General features: G+C 37.1%; 6 protein-coding genes and 2 pseudogenes across 8 annotated transcripts; 6 read left to right on the top strand and 2 right to left on the bottom strand.

Moving 5' to 3' along the window:
• Positions 1-6,224: 6,224 nt before the first annotated feature.
• LOC106376771 (protein CYSTEINE-RICH TRANSMEMBRANE MODULE 10) lies at positions 6,225-7,333 on the top strand. Its single transcript, XM_013816891.3, has 3 exons — positions 6,225-6,470; positions 6,544-6,769; positions 7,037-7,333. Exons 1-3 carry the CDS (start codon positions 6,425-6,427, stop codon positions 7,080-7,082), a joined length of 318 nt encoding a protein of 105 aa, XP_013672345.1. The 5' UTR covers positions 6,225-6,424; the 3' UTR covers positions 7,083-7,333.
• A 2,178-nt stretch (positions 7,334-9,511) lies between these two features.
• LOC106448104 (telomere repeat-binding factor 3) lies at positions 9,512-11,179 on the top strand. The gene is made up of 5 exons (XM_013890034.3): positions 9,512-10,145; positions 10,234-10,318; positions 10,396-10,479; positions 10,566-10,878; positions 10,960-11,179. Exons 1-5 carry the CDS (start codon positions 9,787-9,789, stop codon positions 10,974-10,976), a joined length of 858 nt encoding a protein of 285 aa, XP_013745488.1. The 5' UTR covers positions 9,512-9,786; the 3' UTR covers positions 10,977-11,179.
• LOC106361779 lies at positions 10,992-13,499 on the bottom strand (annotated as a pseudogene).
• Positions 13,500-13,670: 171 nt separating this feature from the next.
• On the top strand, positions 13,671-16,170 carry LOC106448088. Its single transcript, XM_048776563.1, has 4 exons — positions 13,671-14,148; positions 14,378-14,384; positions 14,423-14,963; positions 15,121-16,170. Exons 3-4 carry the CDS (start codon positions 14,430-14,432, stop codon positions 15,970-15,972), a joined length of 1,386 nt encoding a protein of 461 aa, XP_048632520.1. The 5' UTR covers positions 13,671-14,148; positions 14,378-14,384; positions 14,423-14,429; the 3' UTR covers positions 15,973-16,170.
• A 238-nt stretch (positions 16,171-16,408) lies between these two features.
• Positions 16,409-17,610, top strand: LOC111215610 (annotated as a pseudogene).
• On the bottom strand, positions 17,570-19,864 carry LOC106448075 (BTB/POZ domain-containing protein At3g49900-like). 2 transcript variants are annotated; one of them, XM_022719362.2, is made up of 4 exons: positions 19,461-19,864; positions 19,309-19,378; positions 18,626-19,123; positions 17,570-18,545 (listed from the first exon to the last, which is right to left on the bottom strand). In XM_022719362.2, exons 1-4 carry the CDS (start codon positions 19,628-19,630, stop codon positions 17,790-17,792), a joined length of 1,494 nt encoding a protein of 497 aa, XP_022575083.1. In that variant the 5' UTR covers positions 19,631-19,864; the 3' UTR covers positions 17,570-17,789. The 2 variants fall into 2 exon arrangements, with proteins under 2 accessions (XP_022575083.1, XP_022575085.1); XM_022719364.2 differs by lacking the exon at positions 19,309-19,378 and having other exon boundaries at positions 19,461-19,636.
• Positions 19,865-21,007: 1,143 nt separating this feature from the next.
• Positions 21,008-21,685, top strand: LOC106448068 (60S ribosomal protein L26-1). Its single transcript, XM_013890001.1, has one exon. The coding sequence runs from the start codon at positions 21,061-21,063 to the stop codon at positions 21,499-21,501; it is 441 nt and encodes a 146-aa protein (XP_013745455.1). The 5' UTR covers positions 21,008-21,060; the 3' UTR covers positions 21,502-21,685.
• Positions 21,686-25,520: 3,835 nt separating this feature from the next.
• On the top strand, positions 25,521-26,581 carry LOC106376758 (zinc finger protein AZF1-like). 2 transcript variants are annotated; one of them, XM_013816884.3, is made up of 2 exons: positions 25,521-26,025; positions 26,158-26,581. In XM_013816884.3, the coding sequence occupies exons 1-2, from the start codon at positions 25,696-25,698 to the stop codon at positions 26,359-26,361; spliced, it is 534 nt and encodes a 177-aa protein (XP_013672338.1). In that variant the 5' UTR covers positions 25,521-25,695; the 3' UTR covers positions 26,362-26,581. The 2 variants fall into 2 exon arrangements, with proteins under 2 accessions (XP_013672338.1, XP_013672331.1); XM_013816877.3 differs by having other exon boundaries at positions 25,523-26,581.
• Positions 26,582-26,784: the final 203 nt, after the last annotated feature.

Raw genomic sequence — 26,784 nt, 5'->3', positions numbered from 1 at the left:
TTCCTAATCCTTATAGATTTCCATAACTCAATAGGATTAGGTAGCTTCAATCTCAAGTTACTTCAAGCTTACTCCAACAACAAGACGCAATAGTTCCGATGATGTGAGCCTTCGAGTAATATTGAGACGCAATTTGGTTGGATAACAACCAAGCCAAAAGCTTCGGAGGCAATTTAGAGGAAGATTCGGCCTCCTGAAGCTGACCGGTAACCAGAGCCGACTTTGGTCTCGGTACGGTCGAGTGTCTCAATGATCCCGTCCCCTCGTCGCCGGAATCGGAAACTAAGAAATAAAAAAAAGGGGAATTAATAAGAGGACAGGAGTAGAGAATAGGAACAGTAAAGGAGCGTCATTAACGGGGAAAAACAATACAAACAGAGGAGGACAGGAGCAGAGAAATCGAAGATCGGTGTACACATGCAAGGATAAGAGGAAGCAAATCGGGATGTTTAGAACAGGGGACGAAATAGCGAACCTGGATACCGCGGAGATTTCCGACGTGGCGACTGTTTAGCGACATCGGTGGGGGATCTAGTGTTCTGCCGGACAATATATACTTTCTTCTTCGATTTCAATACCATAATTTCTGATTTGGAGGAAAGAGGAGAGAACAACTGCTGGTTCTGCAGGACTTTTCGACTAGATTGTGCAGGACGTTTCGACTGGGTTCGGGACTTTTCGACTTTCTGGGTTTACAGAGTGAGAAATAAAAATAAAGAATTTTGCCTGTGGTTTTTCGGTAAACGGTGAGGGTCGCAAAGTTATTGGATCGTCTGGCTAGGGAAGAGTGCAAGTCTCTCGCGTACAAGGGATGTGTGACATTGGCCCTGTTCGTTTGTACATCTCGAAGATGCATCCAGATGATCCATCTAGATGTCTTATCCAGATGCTCCATCTCGGTGTTGTTTGTTTCATCATTTCGTCCATGCATCCAGATGAATCATCTGAATGCAACTATGTTCATTTACTTTTCATTTTTTAACTTCCATCTGCATCTATGTGGACTTGTTAATAAAATGACTAAAATATTTTTTTTTACGTTTCGGCATAAATATAACATTTTCACGGTTTTGGCCGAAAATATTTTTGCGGTTTTTGAGGAAATATGTGTTTTTCGCGAAAAGTATATTTTTATAGTTTTGGTGGAAAAAAAGTTTTATGGGTTTGGCGGAAAAATAAGTTTTTGCGGTTTGGACGGAAAAAGTGTGTTTCAAAGTTTTGGCGGAAAAAGTGTTTTTAACAGGAAAAGTTTTTTTTCTCGATTTTGGCGGGAAAAGTTTTTTCGCGGTTTTGGCGGGAAAAATATTTTTGCGGTTTTGGCAGGAAAATACATTTTTTCCGGTTTTGGCGGGAAAATGCATTTTTTGGTTCTGGCGGGAAAATATGTTTTTCCGGTTTTGACGGGAAAATGCGTTTTTCCGATTTTGACAGGAAAATGCGTTTTTCGGGTTCTGGCGGGAAAATGCGTTTTTCCGGTTTTGGCGGGAAAATGCGTTTTCCGGTTTTGGCGGGAAAATGCATTTTTCGGGGTTTGGCGGGAAAATGCGTTTTTCTGGTTTTGGCGGGAAAATGCGTTTTCCGGTTTATGCGGGAAAATGTGTTTTTCCGGTTAGGCGGGAAAATGCGTTTTCCGGTTTTGGCGGGAAAATGCGTTTTTCCGGTTTTGGCGGGAAAATTGCGTTTTTCCGATTTTGGTGGTAAAATTGTCTTTTTCAGTTTTGGCGGGAAAATGCTTTTTGGAGTTTTGGCGGGAATATGCATCTTTTAGGTTTTGGCGGAAAAATGCGTTTTTTTTTGTTTTGACGGAAAAATGTGTTTCTCGGTTTTGGTCGAAAAGTGCATTTTTACTGGTTTAGCCGAAAAATGTGCTTTTTATGAAAACGTGTGTTGCGGGAAAAACGCATCTTGCGATTTTGGCGGAAAAGTGTGTTTTTATGTTTTTGCGAGAAAATGCATTTTTTGGTTATAGCCGAAAAATGTATATGCAAAAAAAATAAAATTTACGGTTTGAAAATAATATTTTGATTTTAAAAGATCATTTTTGTTATTTATCATTTTGGACTGAACTAGATGCATCTGTATCCAGATGCACCATCAAGACTCACCTTCATTTAGGTGAGAATTTGAAATGAATTTTTAAAAATTCAGTTGGGTGATCCATCTGGATGTAGCATTATAATGCACAAAACGAACATTAATTTGCATCTTCACCCAGATGGATCACCTGGGTGAGCAATCGAATAGGGCCATTATCGTTATTCTTTTGGTCAACAAAGGTGTCTCACGTAATTTATGGAAGACTTGCGTAGGGTCAAAAAGTGTTGCGATCCATTTCGCAAATAAAAACTTGTTGCAAGCCAAAGCCCAAATTGAGGACTCGGCCACGACCCACTTCTCTAATTTTCTCCTGTACCGAACCCTATTTTGCAGTTTATATTAGTTTATTTCATGCTATGTTTTACTTATTTGATTAGATTATTGAGTATATTCTGGTTTTGCAATACACACTGCATCTTGGGGATTATGTTGCTGAGTTAAGCTTCTACACTTAGCAAATCATTCACATTTTACGTCACTAGTGCCCAGGCCCGTGCCTCTTATAAGGCAGCTAAAGCATTAGCTTTAGGCCACAATTTTTTTTTAAAAAAATTAGGCCACATCTTCTATTTTATGTACAGTACTTTTCATTTTATTTAGCTTGATATAAAACCACGAATACTTGTTAACAAATCTTCTTCTTTATTTCTTCCTTCATATTTTTTTTTAAATTTAATCTTCTTCTTTATTTCTTTACTTAGTATGGATTATCATTGTTGTAAAACATTTGTCATTTTCGAGTAAAAATTCCAAAAAAAAAATCAGCCCAAGGTAATATATATTTCATGATTTTAGTTGTTTTATACTATACTCATCACTGATATGAACGTCCCCCTTGCTCCTAGCTATATTCTATTCGACTTCCCTTTGCTTTAGTGAACTAAACCAATTGATTATCTTCTCGTTTTGGTCTTGGAGGTTACATTACTCAAGTACATACAGATTATAATTTAGCATTTACTTGTACATCCACTTATGTAAGTTATTAAACTAGTCGATTTTTGTAGTTATTGTTACATAAGAGGTTAGAACACATGCCAAAATTTTCAAAATTTTATTTTGAATGTGGTGATTATTGCAACTCCTTTTGTTTGTCAATATAAACTTGTTTTGACAGAATATGTTTCTTGTACATTAAATCTTTCTCTGTTGGTCCTACTCGTGTTTCCGTTTCTAAAGTTGATCAATCATCATCATTCTCTATTAATAAACAGAGCTCTACAGATGTTTTGCTTGCTAGTCAGTCTATCCAAGTACGAAAAGAGACGAGATGGAGAGGGGACAAAAATTAGGTTAGATCGCGAGGTGTGCGTTTTAAACCTCAGAGAACAAAGAAATCTCCATTCGGCCAGAACTGCTTCATCACAAATGGGCCTTGTTACTAGAAACTAATAATGTCCAGGAGATCAACAGTCAGCGATTGAACGACGTTTCTTCAACGTGGCTGGTGGCATTGTATTGGTTATGCTCTGTCAAAGACTTAACTCTGATTAGTTAAGCATTGCAATGTGTTGTTCAAACTCTAAAAAAATTGTTTATTGTTGTTAAGCGAAAAAAGAAGTAATCATGTACTATTGTACTAATCAGCAGATATAGGCGAAAGAGCAAGTCTATTGGTTCATGTTAAATCGACATGTTCTCAGATTAAGACGCTACAATAAAACTCGGATTTGGGACTACTATCTGACTCCATTTTCCGTCGTAAAATATTGTGACTAAACTACTCCATTTAATGACTCATTAGCGACTGCGAAAAAAAGAGACATGAAGTAGTCCGAAAATTGTGACAACATAAAATCGTCGCCAAATAGTCGCAGATTAGCGTCGAAATTGAGACTAATATCCAAAGAGAAAGAGAAAGAACCGAAGTTGAAGAAAATAATACACTTTAAACTGAACTACATGTATTATATTCTAAGTTCTAACCGGTGACCAAAGGAATAAAAGATAACACTACATTCCTTAATTTTCCAAAGAAATGTTACCATTTATAAGGATTTGTTTTCCTTTCTATTCATTTTATCATATAGATAATAAAACAAATTTGTTCCTCATCAAATTTGATAAGAAATAATCATTCCTAAAATTTTATTTCTTTTCATTCTTTTTCTATTTATTTCTATTGTTCCAACAATGGTCATCGGTTAGAATCTAAATGAAACTTCAGTTTTCCTAGTTTTTTTAACCAAATTTGAATAAAACCACTAACCAACAGTTTTTACCAACGTCGAGTTGGCCCAGTGGTAAAAAGGTTGCAGTTGTAACTACCATCACTTGGTTCAATTGACGCTGAGAGAAACTATTTACAATACTTGGGTTTTCGGCAAAAAGTTGAAACCACTTTTTTTTACATGATTATCAAAAAAAATTCACAAAAATATAAAAATTCCTAGTCAAAGATCAATTATTTTGCCTTTTTAGATAAAATGTTTAAGAAAAAATATTTTGTCTAAGCACAGATGATTTAAACGGATTACATAAAACCAAAAACGATTATCTGATGGGATTCTGAGAACTGTTATGTAAAGAAATAACAATTATAAGAATCCCAAACGATGCTCGTTTTCCGGCAATGTAGTCATGATAAACCATTTTTTTGTTAAGTTCGAGAGACATGAAAAAGGGACAAAAGAGATACAAAAGCAGAGAGAAAATGGAGAAAGTAAGGTTTGTGAAACAGATGAGATAATGGATTGATATTTATTTATGCAGCAACTATATTGGCAATTGGGTCTATCTAATGTTCCAGCAGATCCAGTCGAACAAATAGCTGTTGTATAATTTTTTTTTGCGTGCAATTAGAACTTTCCCATTAGTCATTGAAAAAGACTATACAAAGGATGGTGGGCTGGGATAATGTCACATTTTAACCACAAGATCCTCAATGTACAAATGTGACACATCTAGTTTTGACCTCAGAGTATTCTACTAAACAAAATAGAGTTTCTCATGTTTTTGCTGAGTTTGGCTTCTACATTGAGCATATTGTTAGCTTCTTACTGCATTGGTGCTATGCTCATTTAAAGGTAAGAGTCAGCTTGAGTTATTTCTATACTCATCCATGATGCTTTTATTATCTTTTTTTTAGTTAAAACACTTTACTAATTAAGTATGTGAGAGGTTACTTTCTTAGTATGAGCATCTCCAACTTCACTCCATAAATGAAATAATATTTTAACTTTTGTTTATTACTCCATTTTCGAGTAAAATATAAAGTGGAGTTTAAGATGCCCTTATGCAGTTGTTATTAGCTAATGTAGATAGGAATTGGTAAAAACTTAGTACAATCCTGAATGTAAGTATTGATATATCTAGATTTCATTTCTTGCAACTCTTGTTATGCAACTTTTGGGTATCTTGGCTTTGGTGAGTCTAAAACTGCTTATCTAGAATTAGTTCTAGTTCATGATTTTTGATCCAGGTTTTCACATTCCTACAGTAGTATATATATGTAATACAAACTATATTTTCATTTGGACTCTGAATTTTAATCAGCCATTAACCAAAACTGCTAAAGGAATCAGAATCAAGGAACCATCCAGTGAAACTTGTGATACAATCAAGCGAGGGAGATGGTTCATTTGGTTCTGAAATGCTGCTTTAGCGGCCGGTGCAACTTCTTCAACCAGTAGGAGACTGAGACTCTTGTAATTTCGTCAGTCAAAGGTTATGTAACAAGTAACTACCCTAATCTGTTTTTCCTGGGTTGCTTGTGTGCAAAGCAACAATCATGTACTTCTTATTGAAAGGTTCCCATTTATGGCTGGATCCCAAGATCAACAAGATCTCAGTTTTGTTTCACAGGTAATTTCTCATGCTGGTTTTGCATGGTATATGTATCGAAGCTACATTTTTTTATGATGTGAGATTTTCAGTTCGGATTACCTGATTCATTTGGTAAAAAAAAAAAAAAATCTTGACCAACTAATTAAAGATAATACCTTTTCACCATTGTGTAGTCATCAATGATGGGAAGTTCGATATATATTAACATCAACTTGAATAATTCAAGATGATGTATGATATAAATATAATAAACGATGGAAAAAGTCTTATCTTTTTGGTAATGGGTGAAATTTCTATAGCATTTAAATTCGAATGATTCCACAAAGTGAGTTGGCCGCCTCTCTCACTTGTAATATTTTGTAATTCTAATTAATCTATAAGATTAGCCCATGAGAGAACATGTCTTTTGTCTCCTAAACCTCCTTTATTATCATCATTACCACCAATAATCCTATATTTATTCCATCTCACAGCGAAGATAAGTAGAGGTTTCGTTATAAACAAAGGAGAAAACCTCAGATAGAGCATAGTAGAGAAGAAGATGTATCAAGATCAACAACATCCCGTTGGTGCTCCACCTCCTCAAGGTAATTCCCAATATTGTTTCGATTTTTTTTGTCCTTCTTGTTTTCTTGAAATGACGTTGTGCTTGTTTTATAGGGTATCCTCCAAAGGAAGGATATCCACCACAGGGATATCCTCCGGCTGGTTATCCTCCACCACCGCAGGGATACGGTCAGGCATATCCAGCACAAGGGTATCCTCCTCCGCAATATCCTCAAGGTCCCCCGCCTCAGTATCCTTATCAGGGTCCTCCGCCACCACAGTATGGTCAGGCTCCGCAAAAGAAGAAGAAAGACAAGGATTCAGGATTTCTTGAAGGATGGTGCGTTGACCCAATCTCTATATCTCTTTTTTGCTTTTTATTATATGGCTTTGATTAATGGTTGCAACTGAAGGAGCGGATAACTAGTGGATAGTACCACTCTTTGTTCACCATTCATAAACTTTTGTCATAAACATAGACCGTTTTTATGAAGAAATAGAGCGGTCCCAGTCCTTAAACGGATTAGTCTCGTCTAGTGCAATCATTTAAAGTCTATATGTTTGCTTGTGAATGTTACTGATATGTATATGTATGTTTGTATTACAGTTTGGCTATGCTCTGCTGTTGTTGTCTCTTGGAAGCTTGCTTTTGATTGAAGGACGTGATGATATTTTCCGTTGACCGTCGTTCGAGATGCCATGGTATTCTACAAAAAAAGAAGACGTGTTTGATCAAACATTTAGATAGCTTCTTTCTGGCTACGTGTGTGTGTGTGTATGTGCGTTCACGTTTTGTGTTTTGTGTTTGTTTCTGTTCTTTATTTTTTTTGCTATGATTTGGAATTTTACTTCAAGAATTGTTTTTTTATTTTATCGACTATTATTTTAGCAAGTGTTCGCCCCATCTTTTGTATATGTACAACAAGTGAGCTATCATTTTGAATAAAAAAGCATTCAATATTTTCAGCAAAATAAACAAACTCGTTTTCTTGTCTCTTAAGTCTCGTCAGATGTAAGAAGAGTGACAGAAGAATCAAATATGAAATCAAAGTCGATGACACATAGTCACATATAGCCAAACATACACACTTTTGACATCGTATGTATAATCATATGAGAGAAACAATAGTAACAGAGACAGAGCAAGCTTGAATCACCTTAACCAAGAAACTAATTTGAAGACGAACAACATCCATATTAATACATTTAATGTATTAATACTTTAAACAAGCAAGATTATCATTAGATCACTTTGATTTTGTCCGGAGATTATTTCCTCTTCGGACAAACCACGAAATATTTTCAATTTGGATAGCCAACCTAAATAAATTTATCATCACTCCAGAATTATTCGGTACATTCCATTTCCCATCTTCAGAAATTATCTAAACCAATAAACCACCCACCAGTTCCTTCATGGCTTGCACAACTTTAAATATTTAACTCGCAATAGATATACATTAAAAATGATATACAAAGGTTTAAAATCATAGGAGCTGCATTATACTTTTAACTGAGTGAAATAAATATATCAACTAATCAACACTTAACACTTGTTAAAAATGATTAGCTAGTTGTTAAATGAATTTGAAAGTGTTTAAAACAAAAAAAAATTTGAAAGAACGTCGAAAGAACTAAACAGCCAATTGGTAATTAGTGTTTTGGTCTTTTGGATATTATTTTTATATTTGAAATTGATGTTTTAGATTTTAAATAATGCATATTGCTTCAAAACTAAAACATAAATTAAAAAAAATTATAAATGATATAATGTCTCTAATTTTACGAGCATGCAAATAAAACTAAAAACGTTAACTTAAAAATAACAAATAAAAGTAGGATATTTAATTTTATTAATATAGATGTAAATTCTAAAATATTAATGTTTTAAATATGGAACTAGTATGTAACAAACTTAAAAAAATATGTATGTTACTCTCTATAACCTGATGTGATTGGTAACAGATAATAAAACCTATTCTCTCTTTTTTTTTTTTCCCTCAATTTTAAATAATTTAAAAAGGTCGAAGCCCAAAATTTACATAAGCCTACATTACAAAGCATAAAGCCCACATATAGGGCAACCAAATAAACCAAAAAGTCCGAAGCCCAAACAGAACCAGACACCCGCTTGCGACCCATACGTCAAGGAGGCCGGACACGTGTTCGAATCTTTACCATCTCATCCCATCCGCCTCGACAGCACCATTGGACCCCCGTTTTGTCGGAGCTCGTATTACCGTCGAGCCTCCATAAAAACCACTCAAAGAACTCATCCCAAGTCACCCAAACACCCTTCCCAAGGAGTTGAAACCACAAATCATCTCTCTTCATTCACGCTTTATCTTAAAATCGGAGAGCTCCATCGATTAAATCGAGATCTCATCCAGCAAATTGAAGCCGCAAACTACCGGAACCATGAACCACTAACCACACCCAAACCAGAAACGGGAACAAACCCTAAACCACAAAAAAATGAATAAAAACCTAAAGCCGACGACGTAAGACTATGGAAACCTTCACCACCGGTGACAAAAGCCGGCGATGGCGGAGCTGAAGAAGCCCCCACTTTCCGGAGACTAGGACCGGCGGCGATGGAGCTGTATAAGCTTCCACCTCCCGGATTTGGAACTTAAACTGACAAACCGACTTCACCACGCCATAACCCTCCACACGACCGCGTCGTTACTCCAGCCGCTTAACCACCATCGCTGTCAGAACACTTTCCGAGTTTACGACGACGGTTGGAGACTGGACCAGAACTTCAACAAGGCGGTCGGGGATAGTAAGAGCAGGAGAAGCAAGAGACGAACATCTTAACGAAGAACGGAGAGATCCGGCGATGGCACGCTCGCTCACGCGCCACTCGTACGCCGGACCCGAAATAGATCTACTTTCTCTCTCTTAAAACTCTCTCTCTTGATTTTTTATAATGTGTAAATATCTAACCTATTCTCTCTTACTACTATTGAGTAAAACTTTCCTTAAATCGAATAGGTTAAATTTTACTTAAACAAATTAAAAGTGTAAGACAAATTTGTAAAATGGAGAAAGTAAAGGGGTCCTAGTGTCCAACAAAAATAGAGAATTCATCCTCTGCCCCTAAACTGAATCGAAAACAAAGGTCAACAAAAGTCCCTCCTCCTCCTCGTCTTCTTCTTCCTTGTCTCTGCAACAATCTTAGATTCAGAAATTGGATCCCCATGTAATCTCTGCTGGATCTCTGAGATTGAAAAACTTGGTGCGGATTTGCTTTTCATCCTCTCTCTCTCTCAATTTATAAAACAGCCTTTCTTGCTGACAGAGACAAGAAGTAGAGAGACATTCCAAGTTACTGTTGTTGTGTGTTGTGGGAGAATGGGAGCACCAAAGCAGAAGTGGACATCGCAAGAAGAAACAGCTCTTAAGGCTGGAGTTCTCAAACACGGCACTGGCAAATGGCGCACCATTCTCTCCGATCCCGAGTTCACCTCTATCCTCAAGTCTCGCTCCAATGTCGATCTCAAGGACAAATGGAGAAACATTAGTGTCACGGCTATGTACGGATCTAGGAAGAAGGCTAAGCTTGCTCTTAAAAGAACTCCTTCCTCTCATGATGATGACAACGCTACTGCTCTTACCATCGTCGCTATCGCCAACGGAGCTCAACACATTTCTCCTCTTCCTCCTGCACTTTCTTGTGCACCACCACGAGATTTTGAAGGGCTCTTTTCAAGGTTTTGACCTATTCTTTGTATCCTGAAGCTTCTTGAGAGGGATCGTTTTGAGCTCTAATTAAAGTATGTTTTTTTGGTTGGTTGGTAGTGTGGATAAGATGATATTGGAGGCTATTGCTAACTTTAACAGACATTTGGGTCCTGATGGAAAGTCCATCTTGCTCTATGTTGAGGTATATTCTTTCTATGCTTATTGTTCCTTTTCATTCATCAACAACTTACTCTGTCTCCCCCTCTAAACTTTTTCAAGGAGAGACACAATATGCAACCTGATATGAAACGGCTTGTGACTTCAAGACTTAAGCATTTGGTTAATGTTGGAACTATAGTTAAGGTAAGAAATAAATATTAACACTTTGATCCAAATTTCTTCTTATATAATCAAATGTTCTCATGATTCTGTTAACAATTGTCTCTCAGATAAAGCACAGATACAGGATTTGTCGGAACGGAGCGGAACAAAGCTCACCTCAACTCTTTTTGGAAGGAAACAAGGAGAGTGATGTCCAACAACATCTTACTAGATCACAAGTAGATGGAGAGCTGTTTATGATAAAGGGCATGACAGCACAAGAAGCTGCAGCAGCAGCAGCGAGAGCAGTAGCAGAAGCAGAGTTTGCAATAGCAGAAGCTGAAGAAGCGGCTAGAGAGGCTGATGAAGCCGAAGCAGAAGCTGAAGCTGCACACATTTTTGCCAAAGCTGCAATCAAAGCTTTCAAGTATAGGATGCAATGTAAGAAAATAGCTAATGTCCGTTCTTCACAAACTATTTGGATGAAATGTTAATGGGTGTATCTTTCTTGTTTTTGTGCAGGTAGTGAAGCCAGATAATGTCAAAGTTTGAATCGCTGCAGTAATTTTTGGGGGTTAGTAAAAAGTGTATATTCTGCAGCTTGTAGCATTGGTCCCTAACTCAAGAGAAGATTATTGTAAAACATTTGTCCATTGTTATGTTGTTTATCTCTTCTTTGTAGTAACCTCACAGGTTTCTTGTAGAAACTGGTTTGAAGAGAAATATATAAAGCCTTTGATCATCACCAGAGCTTTTATTTATCCTTCCTTGAGTTTAAAATTTATAGTGGCTTATATATTGTTTCCAAAAAAATTGCAAATGCTCAAGCAAAATCCATTATTTAGAGACCAGACCAGACCAGCAGCAGGGGCAAACTCTTGTTTCACACGAGAAAATAGTCTTGAACGAGGCACACAACACAGAAGACTGAGAAACTTATTTGATTTTACCTCGTCAATGTTGGCATTGTTCTTGCATGATATCATGAAACAGCAGACTTCTCTATCTGTAAACAACTGAAGCCCCCTGCAATCACAATATAATATATAATAAAACAAACATGATCTGATGACTTTTGTGCTGTTTCTGGAGTGTGTATAGTTGAAGAAAGAGAGCTATCTATACATTTCATCAGTTAAGGCTTCTTTAGAGAGAGTCCAGGTTCGTCCATCTTGTTCCCAAGAACAAGAAGAAGGATACCGTTAAGCGAAGTCTTGCACAAGTTATGGAGTTCATTTTTCGAGATAAACAGATTGTCAAGATCTGCAGCATCAACTACATACCTGCAGCAGGACAAAAGGACCAACGTGAACAAAACGTTCCCAAGAGCTGCGGAATCTTGATTGCCCACTAGCATCCCATATCTTGAAAGTAACATTTCCTTTTATCACTTCCCTCATGTGAAAACCAATCTGCAAAATGTTAATATTCTAGTATTGTCTTATTGATGATGTATTTCTTGTATAAGAGGTGTAACACACTTACAATAGGATCCAGGTCTTCACTATATCCAACATTCTAAACAAGAAAAACAAAAGCATATCAGATACCCTCCCAACCACCATCAAATTGAAATGGGGTTTCTGAGGAAGCATAGATATATGCTTTACCTCAACAACATTAATAAGTGACGTCTTTCCGCATTTTGAAGCCCTATTAATGAAAGTTCAATTTCTTGCTTGAATAAGAGGCTGCAAAAAGCATTTATTGAAACAAACAACTGAATTGGTCTACCCTAAACTTGGCAATCAATATCCATATGGTGACATCAATTTCTTGGAGTTTTCTCTTTAGACGAATAAAAACTACAAAACCAATTTTATCACAATTACAAGGAGACAAGAATACAATACTACTGAGCTGATATAAGACAATAATAAGAAAAAGGATGATATTATCTCACCTACGAAGCCAATTGATAGAGAAGCTTCCCACCAACCCATTGATGAAGAACTCAAAAAGCTCTGACGGTACAATAATCAGATTCTTCTACGGATTTCAAAGAGCCCGTAGGTCGGTTGACTTTGAACACCTCGTGTAAGATTGGCTGTATTTGTGTTTTGAGTTTGGGGTATGTGTTTGATTTCAAAGGTTATAAAAATTTCCTTAACAAGTTGTAGTTCTTTAAGATATGATGCAAAAATAGAGTTTCTTCTAGTTCTAAAACCATTTTCAATAATCGAGAACAATTTATGGTAAAAATCACCTGAAATTATCCGAGATTTTTCGTACATCCCATTGTCTAAATAAAAATTTTAAATTCTGCATGTAAAGAAGAGAGGCTGCCTCTATCAATAGTGTCTACTTATGTCTCTACCAACCATAAAGTATCTCTATGGTCTTTATTTATACCATAATAAACTTTATCATTGCATCTCTTCTAAATGTACCAAATAATCCAAACAAATTAAGCATTTTCTATGAGCAATGCAATCCTCCAAAACAAATAATCCATATTCATAAACCAATTGCATTTGAAAACTCCATGGGTTCGCGGGGACCTTGATAGGACCCAAACTTGAACATTTGGAGGACATTAAAAACATGGTCTATCCTTTTTTCATCTGCTCCACATCTTTCATAATGTGTGTGACACTTTATCCTTCGAGATTTGAGATTTCTTCTTACCGGTAAACAACATGAAAATAATATATCAGAAGAAGTGTTTCAACTTTGGAGAGCAATTAATTTTCCATGAATAAACCTGAAAAGTCTTAGTATATGGACCAAATATTTGTGGTTTTCTCGTTCTATCCGGATAGAGTTGTTCAACTTCATATCCAGAACTAATCGTATATTTGCCAGCTTGTGTAAAACGCCATCCATCTTTATATATAGATTGAATCCGGCTTAATTAGTAGAATGTTCTTAGTGAGGTCCGAATCATCTGGATCAATCAAAGTTCTACTTACATGTGTATGTACGTACGTGATGTACAGTTGTTGTTGAACTTATCTACTATAAATGCATGATCAAAGTGATGTGATTTATTATTTACCGGTGTCAGCCAAGCAGATGAAGTCTTTGTATCATTCCACACCAAAATAGATGATTATATTCTCACACTTTTGATTAATCTTTTGCTAACCGTTACAATACTAAGCCAAAAATAAGATCACAAATGATTCTATTGGTTTCAGTGATAAAACAATATATACACTTCATTAACATATAACAAACTGTGGTTAAAAAGAACATAGAACAAAGAATAATTCCTACCGTTATGGACTCGTGGAGAAATATATTAACAGAAACATCGTTACATTTCTTTGAATGAAAGCATGAACGCGGCAATCATTGATTGCATTTCTTTAAATGAAGATAAATTAGTTAAATAACGAGAACGGCAAGATCCCAAGAAAAAAAAAAAGAAAAAAAGAAACAGAAAGACAGAAACTCATCAGGCGAGTTAAAGAACTATCTGTCTCGTCCTTTTGGTCGCACGTCTGAATCATGATCATCATCATCATCAAAGACATCTCTCTGTCCCCGTGACAGATCTTTACTAACCAAAACCTCTCCGACCCGATTCTCTTATTTCCCAAATCTAGTTCTGTGTTCTGTAATTTAGCTTCGGAGAATCTTAACCAACTGTAAATCGAAACTTTGGTGTTTGATTGAGCCATTTCTTAGTTTGGAGAAAGCTAAGATATTGAGAGTCTACGGGATTATATCACTTGTCGGAAAATTCGGTTCCGGCTGGTCTTTCAGGTGAGTTCCCGATGTTCTTCAGCTTGAAAATACTGGTCTCTAGAGTCTAGCTTCTGTTTTTTTTTTGGATCTTGGTATTGGACATTCTGCTTAGTTTCTTGATTTGTCATAGCTTAGGACAACATTGTATTGTTCCCACTCAAAAAAAAAAAAAAAAAAAAAAAAGACAAAACTTTGCTTAGTTAGATGCTAATGTGTTCTTGTTCTGGGTGTGTTGTATCTGAATTAGGTTGTGTACTGTGGAGATAAATCTTGGAATAAAGAAAAACAAAAAACAGAGGATGGTGAAGAACAAGCACAACAAGAAACCAACAACGTTATTGCGTTTAGTATCAACACTGGTGGGATGTGTTTTCTTGATTCATCTAATCATGCTATACCGAAGAAACTATAGTGTAGATAATCTTGAAGTCTCTTCTCAGTTACTAATCCACCATCCCGTTGTACGTGAGCTCGAACGAGTTGAAGAAGAGAACATTCGCATGCCTCCTCCTAGGAAACGTTCTCCACGAGCTATCAAAAGAAAACCCAAAAGACCAACCACTCTAGTCGAAGAGTTTCTGGACGAAAACTCTCAGATTCGCCATCTCTTCTTCCCCGACATGACATCCAGCTTTGGTCCGACCAAAGATGGTGGTAATAATGATACATTGCACCGCTTCTTCCCTGGGAAGATTTGGTTGGACACAGAAGGGAACCCGATTCAAGCACACGGTGGTGGCATGTTGTATGATGAAAAGTCCAAGAGTTACTATTGGTATGGTGAATATAAAGATGGAGTAACGTATCACTCTCACAAGAAAGGAGCAGCTCGGGTAAGTTCCTTCTCTCCTTTACTATCTGGGTCGAATGACCGCTGAGATGAAACTAGCTAATATTTATATGTTGTAGTTTCGGGCCCGGAGAATTACTTGGTATTAAAATAAATAAAAATAAAATGTGTTTAAAACAGTTTATTGGATTTGTTTTGAGGTTGATATAATCGGTGTTGGATGCTACTCGTCGAAAGACTTATGGACATGGAAGAACGAAGGTGTTGTCTTAGCAGCCGAAGAAACAGACGAGACACATGACTTGCACAAGCTCAACGTTCTCGAGCGGCCTAAAGTGATTTACAATTCAGACACCGGTAAATACGTGATGTGGATGCATGTAGACGACGCAAACTACACTAAAGCTTCTGTTGGTGTAGCCATTAGCGACACCCCAACCGGTCCGTTTGATTACTTATACAGCAAGTCACCACACGGTTTCGACAGCAGAGACATGACTGTCTTCAAAGACGACGACAACACCGCCTACTTGGTCTACTCATCAGAAGACAACAGCGTTGTCCACATTGGTCCGTTAACCGAAGATTACCTCGATGTTGAACCGGTAATGAAGAGAATCATGGTGGGACAACACAGAGAAGCACCAGCTGTTTTCAAACACCAGAACACTTACTACATGATCACATCAGGTTGCACGGGGTGGGCACCAAACGAAGCGTTGGCTCATGCAGCGGAGTCGATCATGGGTCCGTGGGAGACGTTGGGGAACCCTTGTGTTGGCGGGAACAAGATTTTTAGGTCGACGACGTTTTTCGCGCAGGGGACGTATGTGGTGCCGTTGCCTGGTGTTCCTGGTGGGTTTATATTTATGGCGGATAGGTGGAACCCTGCGGATTTGAGAGATTCGAGGTATTTGTGGTTACCGTTGATAGTTGGTGGACCGGCTGATAGACCTCTTGAGTCTAGTTTTGGGTTTCCTATGTGGTCGAGAGTTTCTTTGTATTGGCATAGACAATGGCGGTTGCCTTCAGGAGGGAAGGAGATTGCTTGAGAAAAAAAAAAGACAGAGCTTTTCAAACTCTTTTTTCACTTGTGTATTCTTCTTCCTCTTTCTTTCGTCTGTTGTGCATTATTATGGTTTGTGTTGTTGTTGTGCTGCTTTTTTTTGGGTTACAGCCTTACATGTATAGAAGAGATCGTAGGCCTTTGTTCATATCAGATCAGTTTGATAAAAGTATGAGTTCTGTTACATTTCTTTCAAAACACATTTTCAGTTACTTTTCTTTTCACAAGAGCATCTTGTTCCGGTTTAGTTTGGTTTCAGTTAATTGTTTTGGTTAATGAAATCTACATTATTTGAATGGTACTTGATTTTTAGCAGAATCTTCAATTTCAAATAAGGGCGAAGTTTAAACGAGGAAAGGCTTACGGTGAATATCTAGACACCCAGAGACGAAGAACAGCCCCTACCATACTCAAGCTTGGTAGTTTCCACCGCCTATCCAGCCCTCTTTTCAAGCACTTTTTAATAGCCAAATTGCCGGAGGCCTTGGTTTGGTTTGGACTATTTTGCGAAAAAAATTGAATCGACTTTTTCAGTTTAACTATTGGATTATTTTTCGATTCAGTTAACTAGTTCCAATTAAGGTTTGGTAAAATCCGGTTTTGGTCTCCAAAATTGTGGCGACGTTTTTCTGCAGGAGAGTTCGAAATTCTCCGTAAGACGGTGAGAGAATGAGAAAAGAATGAGTCTTTTTTTTTTAACGGAGACGGTAAAGGAATGGCTAATGGGGAGAAAAGTGGAGGAGATAGCAGCAGCGAAGAGGAAGATCCCAATGGGAAAGCTGCCATCAATTCGATAGCCACCACCACTGTTCTTCGAATCAAACCTAAAAAAACTAACACATGCCCAAATGGACGTTCTCATACATAAATACATCGATGCGAAGTTTCATGTGCTTATAGCTCTTCTCATGGGAAACTAAACTAGACTTTGTTTCCTTAGAGATGTTTGGATAATGGTGTCGTGTCTATAGCGTTCTAACCTTAGTTGAGTGTTTTGTATTTTGGAAAGTTTTGTTCATGCTGTTTGCTACCAAGTCTATCTCTAGTCTTTGTTAATGCTAATTGCTTCATCAAGTTGATAATTGTTGCTGGTCAAGACATGCTTCAAAACCAGGTGAAGAAGCTCTTGAGTGAAATGGTGGAGAGTACTCTAGACTTTGTGTCAATGTTCCCGAGGATGAAGAACCGGATAATGACAGTGGAGTTCGTTTATTTAAGCGGTGTTCAACTGGCATCATCTTTGATCATGTTGGTTAGTCATCACACACGCCCTCCCTGAATCTTGATTGTTAGTATCAATCCTTCCAGAAAATTATTTGTCCTGTTAACCAGATGAGCTTTAAGGACCCAAAAAGAAGCCTAATTTACCACCGGATGGAGGAATCGAGGAAGCTGCTCGGACAAAATGAAGCAGCTAAGTTAGGCCGCAGCTAGAAAAGAGGCGAAAGATGCGGCTGCAAAAGCTCAAGTGAAGAAAGTAAGAGGAGAAAAATGGGTACCTTCCGTTGCACGTGCATTGCAGGTAAAATTATATACTTCTCTCTTCTTCTTCCATTCTTGTGTTAGTACAGTAACACATGAACTTAACCAATCAATCTCTCTCTCTGCTAACATATATATATAAACAAAAACTCTACGTGGAGATGTGCAAAATCGTAAAGATCCATCCATCCACTTGGAGGTAAACAAATGGAAATCTCATTACATGAAGAAGAAGAAGAAGAAACGCAGAATCACTCTTTGGCTACGAAACTTTTACTGAGAGAAGATTATGGAATCTGGTAAGAGATAGAGAGAGAGAGATCATTTGCTCTTGATGTAGTGAGAGTGAAGCTCTTCTGAGACGTTGTCATCTTCTTTGATCCATACGATATCTTCTAACCCATCATAAATCTCCTCAACAGTATTCGCATTTTTCTTGGCTCCTTGTTTGGGTGATGATGAAGAGAAAGCATTCTTTATTCCATTTATCAGTCTTTTCCCCATACTTTTCTCTCGTCGGTGCTGCGGCGGAGGAGAGGTTCCCCCTCGCCGGAAAGTCGTGCTCAGTGATGAAACCGAACCTCTCTCTCCTCTCTGCATCTTGTTTACGTTGTTACTCGTTTGGTGGAAGCTCGCGGATCGAGCAGAGACAGAGTCCATCACGCTTCTTGAATTAGACTCCATGATCCGTTGTGATTCTTTCGATATGAGTTTCTTCATCCCCTCGAGCTCTTTCTCCAAGCTCTCTATCCTCGAGCTTGTTGAATCCATCGCTGCTCTTAGCCGGTAGTTTTGCCTCGCCGCCGTGTCTCGCTGTAGAAGCGACTCGAGCGTCGCCGAGGAGTCCTCTCGGTGTCGACGTCCGGCAGGAGCGCCGGTTGTGGCGACAGAATCCGCGGCAGCTATGATCGAGCGGCGCGTGTTGTTCTGCTCTTGTAGCATGGCGCGTACGATAAACCTCAGGGGCATTTTCGGGTTTTGGACGGCGTGAAGGAGTAACGGCGGCGAGAGTTTGTCGCAGTCTATCGAATTACATATCTCAACTTTCTCCTCCTCCGTTATCTCTCCGTTGTGCTCCTGCAAAATCATCCATCCAATTAAAAGCCGACACGTAACGTAATCAGTCCAATCACAATGACGAAATGAGCCCTGAGTACCTTCACGTAAGCATCAACGACTCTGTAGAGCAAATCATGGCGCGGGAAGTGCTGCTGCACGGCGTCGGCGACGACGACGAAATTTCCGGCGGGAAGTATAATGGCTTGCTCGAGAAACTCGTTGACGCAGTCTCCATCTCCGATCTCCGTCAAAGCTTCGATGCATCTTCCGACTAAAAACGCCGCCGTTTCCGACTCCGGAAGCAAGGCGAGGCATGAACGGAGAACGATGCTGATGTAGTTAGCGTTGGCGAAGACGACTCGTCGGAGATAAGACTCCGTTAAGTTCTTCAGGTTATCTCTAATCATCAGAAGAAGCTCGACGGCGACTCTCAGCGAAACGACATTGAACGGCGTTAGTTCAATGTGAGCGCCATAACTGAAAGCAGTTACCAACGAGAACGTTTCGGCTGTTATGTTTAACGGCGGTGAGAGAGTTAATTCGTCAACGTCCGTTAGGTGGCGTTTTAAATAGCCGCTGCTTCTTGACAGAGGATCCTATAGAATAAAGATCACATATAATAAATCCAAACCTTTTTTGCTTATTCGCATTAAATGTGTAATATCTTCACTAATTTTTAAAAATTAACAAATGGGAGAAGTATGCAATTCGAAAATCAAATAAAAATATTGAGCAAATGGCAATGTCCGAAATTAGCAAACAAAAGTTTGAAAAATGTAACCTTATGAAGATGGAACCTTGTGCCGCCCACATGTACCAACGCATCAGGTTTAGAATTATGAACCAACGACCTTATTATAATACTGAAGAATAAGATTTAACTATATAAAAAATGGTCATGAAGAATGGTAAGGTTTTAGAGAAAAACAATACCATTTATTGACTCTAGATTCAAGCTCCATTGAAGGAGAAGAGAGACTGATACGTGGTTGGGGAGAAGGAGCCAAAGATGAAGAAGAGGAAGAGAAGGAAGAAGAGTGATCCATGTAGTCTTCTTCTTCGTTTATCGTATCTACATGTCCTAAACTTGTCCATCGCTTCATTCTTTGTTCGAGAGAGAGAGGGAGGTAGAAGATGAAAGATTCTTTTTTAATGAGATTTCAGAGAAGATCGGTTAGGCTTTTGGGAGAGTAAAGAAGAGAAAAGAAAACATGGCAATAAATGTAGTAATAGAGGAAATAAATGATTCTTTGTGATCGTTACAAATATACGTGAAAGTCTTTAAATGCATATTTCCTTTTTTTCTTCCAATAACCTGCTGTTTCGCAGAGAGGGACCACGGCCACATGCTCCTGATATGTTTGGTTCTACACATTCAAATTTCCACAAGATTTTAAATAAATACAGACTCTTCACTCTTGTGTTTAGCACTTATGCATTAATCTTTTATTGATATCCATGTTTTATTGGTTTTGTGCAACTAACAAACATATTTGTGGCAGTAACATTGAACTGTTTATGTAGCTTTGTTCAAACAATATCTACCAAGAGAAGCTTGATTGTTCCGATGGCGTGGATGAAACCTAAATTCACATGTTATATGGTCTCTACTCCGAAGCAGCAACGTGCCAGAAGTTCATAAAAAGACTAGTTTAACCGGCCAGTGAGTGCAACACAATGCGATTCTCATGACACCCTCTTTTCTCGTCATCCGTTGCCATCATTTTTTCTATAAAATTCTTCTATATTTTTTTCACAAGGAATTCACCTATTCTGGTGAGTGTGATGATTGTTTCGTTTTGAAATAGTTATTATTATTTTTTTCTTCCAAAAAAAAAACTATTTCTCATCCAATCAACATTTGTACAAAACCATTTGATTTGTCAATCAATATTTTTAATAGATAGATTCCCTAAAATTTAGAAAAAACTATTATTTCAAAAATTAACCATTTATGAAGAAAACCAAAATCAACATTTGTGGGGTTTTAATAAAAAAAAATTGAATTTTTAGAAAGTGCTATATTTTTCTTTTCTTTTTTAAATTACAAAATTTAAAAAGATACGAATACAAACAACAAAGGCGTTTGTTCTATTTTTTTCTTTCTCTCCACTGACTTTTGCATATAAATTAACAATATAAGCTTATTGATGAGTAACTCATATTTGAGGTTGACCTCAACCATGAGCAAATGTATGTTATAGACCAACAGAGTTACGTGTTCCCAACTAAAATTCGAATTTTATAAATTATACTACATGCGTAGTATGGACTTGCATGATTGATGATTTCTTTACAAGAAAAATGATTTGCAGGATTCACACAATTTTTGGTTACTCTTTAAAATTTCTCTACAACACGTATAATTTTTATGGAACAAGCCCATTATGACATTCAATAGTAAAATTTAATAAAAGTGCAAGCCCATTTAAAACAAAGCCCTAATATTCGAGTAAACCTAGCTCTGCACAGACTATATATTCTTTACTAACACTAACCTTCACTTCCCCATTCCTCAAACCCGGCGGCGAAGATGAAGTACAACCCAAGAGTCACCTCCTCTCGCAGGAAGAACAGGAAGGCTCACTTCACAGCCTCATCGAGCGAGAGACGCGTCATCATGAGCTCACCTCTCTCCACTGACCTTCGCCAGAAGTATAACGTCAGATCCATGCCTATCCGCAAAGACGACGAGGTTCAGATCGTTCGCGGTACCTACAAGGGACGTGAAGGAAAGGTTGTGCAGGTGTACCGTCGCAAGTGGGTGATTCACATCGAGAGGATCACGAGGGAGAAGGTGAACGGAACCACCGTCAATGTCGGAGTTCAGCCTTCGAAAGTAGTGATTACAAAGCTTCGTCTTGATAAGGACAGGAAGTCGCTTTTGGAGAGGAAGGCCAAGGGACGTGCTGCTGCGGATAAGGACAAGGGAACCAAGTTTACTGCTGAGGATGTTATGCAGAACGTTGATTAATCAAAGAGTTGATTGAGTAAGGTGTTTTTATCTTTTTAAGTTTTAATCACAAGCAGTACTTTTGTGTTTTAAATTTTGTTCTGTCGAATGTTTGCGGACATGAGTAAGGATCATTTCATTTCAATTTGGATTATGAGTTTGACTCTTTTAGCCATTATCTAATGTTTGATGCTTTTTACATGAATATTTGCTCTCTTGATTGTGGTTGGGATTGATGTGCTAGAGATTTAGTGATTACGTGATGCGTATTTAGTGAAGTGCTTGTACTACGAAAAATTGAATTGATTCTTCGAGTCGTTTGTTTGTGGTTTAGAATTCATTTTCGTATTTTTGGGATAGTTTTTTTTTGCTAATAGCTGTGCGATTTATTTTCGTATCATTTTATCTGAAACTATTATCTTGTGAAGTAAAAAAACACTCCCGACAACCAATCAAATTCATTTCTTGGAATCTATTCGGCTTAGAACTTGCGAAGTAAGAAAAAGATTAGTGTCCATTGTAAAACCCCAAAGTTTTTGGTACTATATTGGTCTCGATTTTGGAAAGACCTCACGCTTGAGAAGAGTTCCAAGCTCAGCATTACTGTTCACCTTATCTTTAGCACTCGTCAAGTGATCAACTGCATACAATAACAGTAACTAACGTCCGACACAGCATGCATTCTAAATCGTACCGTAAATGTAACATCAAAAATCAGTTCATCATATAATTCCAAATTTCTCCTTGTCGAGAAACGGAAAAAGAAATGCGAGTCACAAAGTAAAGCACCGGCCTATCATGACATATCTTCGGAATCAGAACTTGCGGAGGTGGAGAATTGAAGATACACCTTTTGCCATTTGTAGATGTCGGTGAATAGTTCCGGTCCCTTGCTCATGGTGATCAGAGAGCTGGAGATATGAGCAAGAGTTGTGAGAAAATAGAGTTGTTGCGAGAGAGAAGGGGAAGACAATCCACAAGGCAGAAGGGACTGTGGATAGAAAAGTACAACTATTGTAAAACTCTTACTAGCAATCCACAATTGTTTCGTGGTGTAGTTGGTTGTCACGTCATTCTAACACAGAAGGTCTTCGGTTCGAACCGGGGCAAAGCCATATCATTAAAAGAAAAAGTTCTACAGAAGAATATTGTAATGCCCGACCGTTTACGGCTAATGGGCCACCCATGACCGCTCACTCGGTCTGTGACTCATCCCATCCGACAAACGGTGTATTAATTTTTGAAGGTTTGGAATCATTGTTTATTGATCCTGCAATCACAATATGACTTTTTCCCGTGCTTTGACCTCACTTATACGGTATCGCAAATCATTTTTCAATAGCTTACCCAATCTTACACTACTCCAGTTCAAATACGCTTAACCTTGGAATTTTAAACGAATGTGCGACGGAAAAGATAAGTGTACTTTGGTGATGTAGACAAATCAATTATTTTTAAACTTTTTATATACCATAAACCAAGACGTTACTAATATAGGCTTTGAGATGACTCATCTTTTTTCCCGGAAAGAAGCTTTATTAGTAAAGTATAAAATATTAACTCAAAAACTATACAAATTCATTTCTTGTTTTAGGTTGTGAGTTCACTTGTCAGTTACTACCACTATGATTTGATGGCTTAAGAGTAGGAGAACGCTGTTCAGATCGGTGAAGTTGTTGTCGACAAAGATCAATAATGTTTTGAGAAACTTCATTAGTTAAAGTATAAAATATTAACTCAAAAACTATAATCTCATTTCTTGTTTTAGGCCGTGAGCTCACTTGCCAGTTACTACCACTATGATTTGATGCTTAAGAGTAGGAAAATACTGTTCAGATTGGTGAATTCGTTGTCGACCAAGATCAACAATGTTTTGAAAAACTTCGATCCTATTTGAAGAAAATGAACTTCCAAGTGAAAAACTAGACGATTTTCATGTTATTGCCAACAATCCCGTCAATTTGGTGGACTCTCATGGACCATATAGTAAGTAGTTCGACGAAAGTGATCACTGGTGGATACAATTACATTAGCAGTCGAGATACATCTATTCTCTTAAGATAAATAGTTAAATAGGTGTCTAAAATATAATAAATGTAATTATGTTTTGTGCTAAAACATAAAACATCGTTTTTAAATATTTTTTTGAAAATTTAACAAAATAAGTTCTTTTTAATCAAAAACAAAATAACTTTTGAGTTAACATAATTAAATAAGCTCACTTTAATTTCATGTAGAAAACACATCTGTTAACATAGCTAAATAAGATAACTTTTTAGTTAACATAATTAAATAAGCTCACTTTTATTTACTCTTACATTTTTCCTCTATTTTATCTCACTCACTCACTTGCTCCCGGGACCTCTTTTATCTCAAGTGTCCATTTTACATCATTATCATCCCATGTAACTGTCTCCACTTCTTTTCTATGGGATTCAAACTCATCCGTTCTCTATATGTATATATCTCTTTTTTCTAAAATATAAAGTTGTTCATGATAATAGAAAAAAAGAGTGGAAAATCTAGAAAACTTTTGAAAAGAAATTGATCACATCTTAAATTCCAGGGTCCAAAAACTGAAATTTTGTTACTTATATTTGTTTAACAAGCCTAGCTATAGGATTTAAACGGCCGGTCCTGAAAATTTGAGGGTCTTAGACTATTTAGTAAAGATTTCGAAAATTTCTTTTTAGTTGCAGTCAGCAGAACAAAATAGCAACTTACGAGCAAACATTATGAATCAGTTCAAAAAAAAAAAAAAAAAAAAACTTACGAGCAAACATATCTAATTAACCAAAAAAAGTGAGAGAGAGAATGAAGTGGGTGATCACAACCAATGTAGTAGCCTGAGACTTAAGAAAGTCTCGTACCGTCTTTTTTAAGTCTCCACCAAATACCCATCCACTTCCACCATATGTAACAAACCACGTGTCCCAACTAGAGATGCTAACCAATGAAAAAACGGCAGCTTGGTTATGACCCAACGCCACACATGATAAGTGAGAAGATTCGCTAACTTGACCAATGGCCAAGCCTTTAAACTAACTCCGAAGTTATTGGCAACTCAAAAACTGCATCAACAACACATGTTGCATTTTATGCCTTCCTCATTTTATATAAGTAATACCATAGATGTGTTTAAATTACTATTAGAATCAGGATCGGCTTTGAAATTTAAGAAGTTTTAAATATTTTAGTGTAAACTTTTTAAAAAAGTTATAATTTAAAATTATAAAATATATACATACTTTTATTTAAAAAAAATTGAGGGTCAAATTTTATATTTCATTGGGTTATATGCCCAGAGTCAGTTCTACGTAAAATATAATAACAAAAGAAAAACTGAAAACAAAATTTGTGTCAAAAACTAGCAACTAACATCATAAGAAATATATAAAGCATTATTAGATCGATCCAACAAAAAGGTATTATCTAATAAGTCAGTTCTACAAAGTCAGTTATTCTTGTGATTATCTAATAAGAACGATCCAAGACAAAGGTATTAGTGTAAAATATATTTAGTGTTACTAAATATTATCTTTTGAAATCTGTGATTGTCCTTTTTTCTTTGATTCATATAAATTTTGCGACTAGAAAATGTGGATAAATTGAATTAGATGATCAGATCATGATTTGGACTGCTACCTATCGCCAAAATTAGCACAGCTTTGATAAGTACTTTAGTATTCCATCTTTGTGAATGTGTAACCTTTTTCGACTTTTCAATAAAGTTTGATGTTAGACTCTAATACATATATAGTTACATGATTTTTCCCCACCGCACGTCATTTTAAAATAGGCATTCGTAGATTACACATTATAATATAATAAGCTGTTGCTATTGAAAAGATGTTATTTTCTAAGTCTTTGATGTAACTAATCAGTTTGGAGTTTCAATGTACTTATATGTTTAGCTCGATCTAACATGGTTTTAGATTTCAGTTTTTTGTACTTTTTTTTGTATGTAGGGAATATAATTAGTTCAATTATAAATAATTATCTTAAAGATAAAAACAGGATGAGATATAAATGGATATGGAAGAAGCATCACTTGATCACTTAGAGCCCACGTTCCCACTCTTAATCACCTAAAAATTATAACAAAGACGTGCTCTCACATCTCATCTCACTCCCTCACCAGCTCACTCACTCTCTCTATCTTCTTTTTATAAAACAAATCTCCCTCTCTATCATCAATTAATCAAAGGCGATCATATGGCTCTCGACACTCTCAATTCTCCGAACTCCACCACCACCGCTCCCTCTCCATTCCTAACCGAGCCGGAGAATCTTGAGCCGTGGACCAAAAGAAAACGCACAAAACGACACCGTATAGATGATAAATCCAATCCTCCTTCCGAAGAAGAGTATCTTGCTCTCTGCCTCCTCATGCTTGCTCGTGGCTCCTCCGATGATGATCATCACTCTTCTCCTCCTCCTCCACCGTCTGATCACCACCATCGAGACTACAAGTGCTCAGTCTGTGGCAAATCTTTCCCGTCTTACCAAGCGTTAGGTGGACACAAAACCAGTCACCGGAAACCGGTTAGTAATAATAATAATAACCACGACGATAATAATAACAGTGGTAACGGTTCCATTACTAATAACGGAAATATTAGTAACGGTTTGATTGGTCAAAGTGGAAAGACTCATAAGTGCTCCATCTGTTTTAAGTCGTTTCCATCTGGTCAAGCGTTGGGCGGTCACAAACGGTGTCATTACGACGGTGGTAACAGTAATAGCAACATTAACGGGAACGGTAGTAACAGCCACGGGTTTGACCTGAACTTACCGGCCGATCAAGTATTTGAAGTTTCTTGCGATGAGACACTGGGGAAAAGTCAACTCTCCGGTGAAGAAACAAAGTCGCCGTTGTGATATTTTTTAATTTTTATTTTACCGATCAGCTTGCTAGTGATCGATCATTAGCTGATGAGCCTGTAATGAAAATGATTGGAGTGGACTTTGGATTATTTTTATTTTCTTTTTTTACGTAAACAAAAAGAAAAATATTGTTTAAAGAAAGTAAAAAAAAACGAGGAAATATTAAATCTTATATTTTACTCTTATTGGAAATAATAAAAATTGATTAATGTAATTTCTGCTTCTCGGAAATTTCGTTATGTAATTTTCTTATTTACTACTTCCGCAAGCAAAGGAGCCAGTTCTAGGAATCTGACTGTCACTCCCAGCTTGAAGTGATCTGTTCCTTATGATTAACAACTTAATTAAAATTATTTAAGTAATCAATTCCTGTTTACAAAAAGTAACATGTTTTGATAGGAGAAATTAGTAGTATTA

Source organism: Brassica napus, chromosome A1 (genome assembly GCF_020379485.1).
Source record: "Brassica napus cultivar Da-Ae chromosome A1, Da-Ae, whole genome shotgun sequence".
NCBI classification, from domain to species: Eukaryota; Viridiplantae; Streptophyta; class Magnoliopsida; order Brassicales; family Brassicaceae; genus Brassica; species Brassica napus.
This window is presented reverse-complemented; position numbering and strand designations above follow the sequence as displayed.

Coding starts and splice junctions, on each gene's coding strand:
- LOC106376771 (XM_013816891.3), top strand. CDS start 6,425: ATGTATCAAGATCAACAACATCCCGTTGGTGCTCCACCTCCTCAAG. Junction 6,471..6,543: donor TGGTGCTCCACCTCCTCAAG/GTAATTCCCAAT, acceptor CTTGTTTTATAG/GGTATCCTCCAAAGGAAGGA. Junction 6,770..7,036: donor TCAGGATTTCTTGAAGGATG/GTGCGTTGACCC, acceptor TTTGTATTACAG/TTTGGCTATGCTCTGCTGTT.
- LOC106448104 (XM_013890034.3), top strand. CDS start 9,787: ATGGGAGCACCAAAGCAGAAGTGGACATCGCAAGAAGAAACAGCTCTT. Junction 10,146..10,233: donor TTTGAAGGGCTCTTTTCAAG/GTTTTGACCTAT, acceptor GTTGGTTGGTAG/TGTGGATAAGATGATATTGG. Junction 10,480..10,565: donor ATGTTGGAACTATAGTTAAG/GTAAGAAATAAA, acceptor ATTGTCTCTCAG/ATAAAGCACAGATACAGGAT.
- LOC106448088 (XM_048776563.1), top strand. CDS start 14,430: ATGGTGAAGAACAAGCACAACAAGAAACCAACAACGTTATTGCGTTTA. Junction 14,964..15,120: donor ACAAGAAAGGAGCAGCTCGG/GTAAGTTCCTTC, acceptor ATTTGTTTTGAG/GTTGATATAATCGGTGTTGG.
- LOC106448075 (XM_022719362.2), bottom strand. CDS start 19,630: ATGAAGCGATGGACAAGTTTAGGACATGTAGATACGATAAACGAAGAA. Junction 19,124..19,308: donor CAAGGTTCCATCTTCATAAG/GTTACATTTTTC, acceptor TTTATTCTATAG/GATCCTCTGTCAAGAAGCAG. Junction 18,546..18,625: donor TCGTTGATGCTTACGTGAAG/GTACTCAGGGCT, acceptor ATGATTTTGCAG/GAGCACAACGGAGAGATAAC.
- LOC106448068 (XM_013890001.1), top strand. CDS start 21,061: ATGAAGTACAACCCAAGAGTCACCTCCTCTCGCAGGAAGAACAGGAAG.
- LOC106376758 (XM_013816877.3), top strand. CDS start 25,696: ATGGCTCTCGACACTCTCAATTCTCCGAACTCCACCACCACCGCTCCC.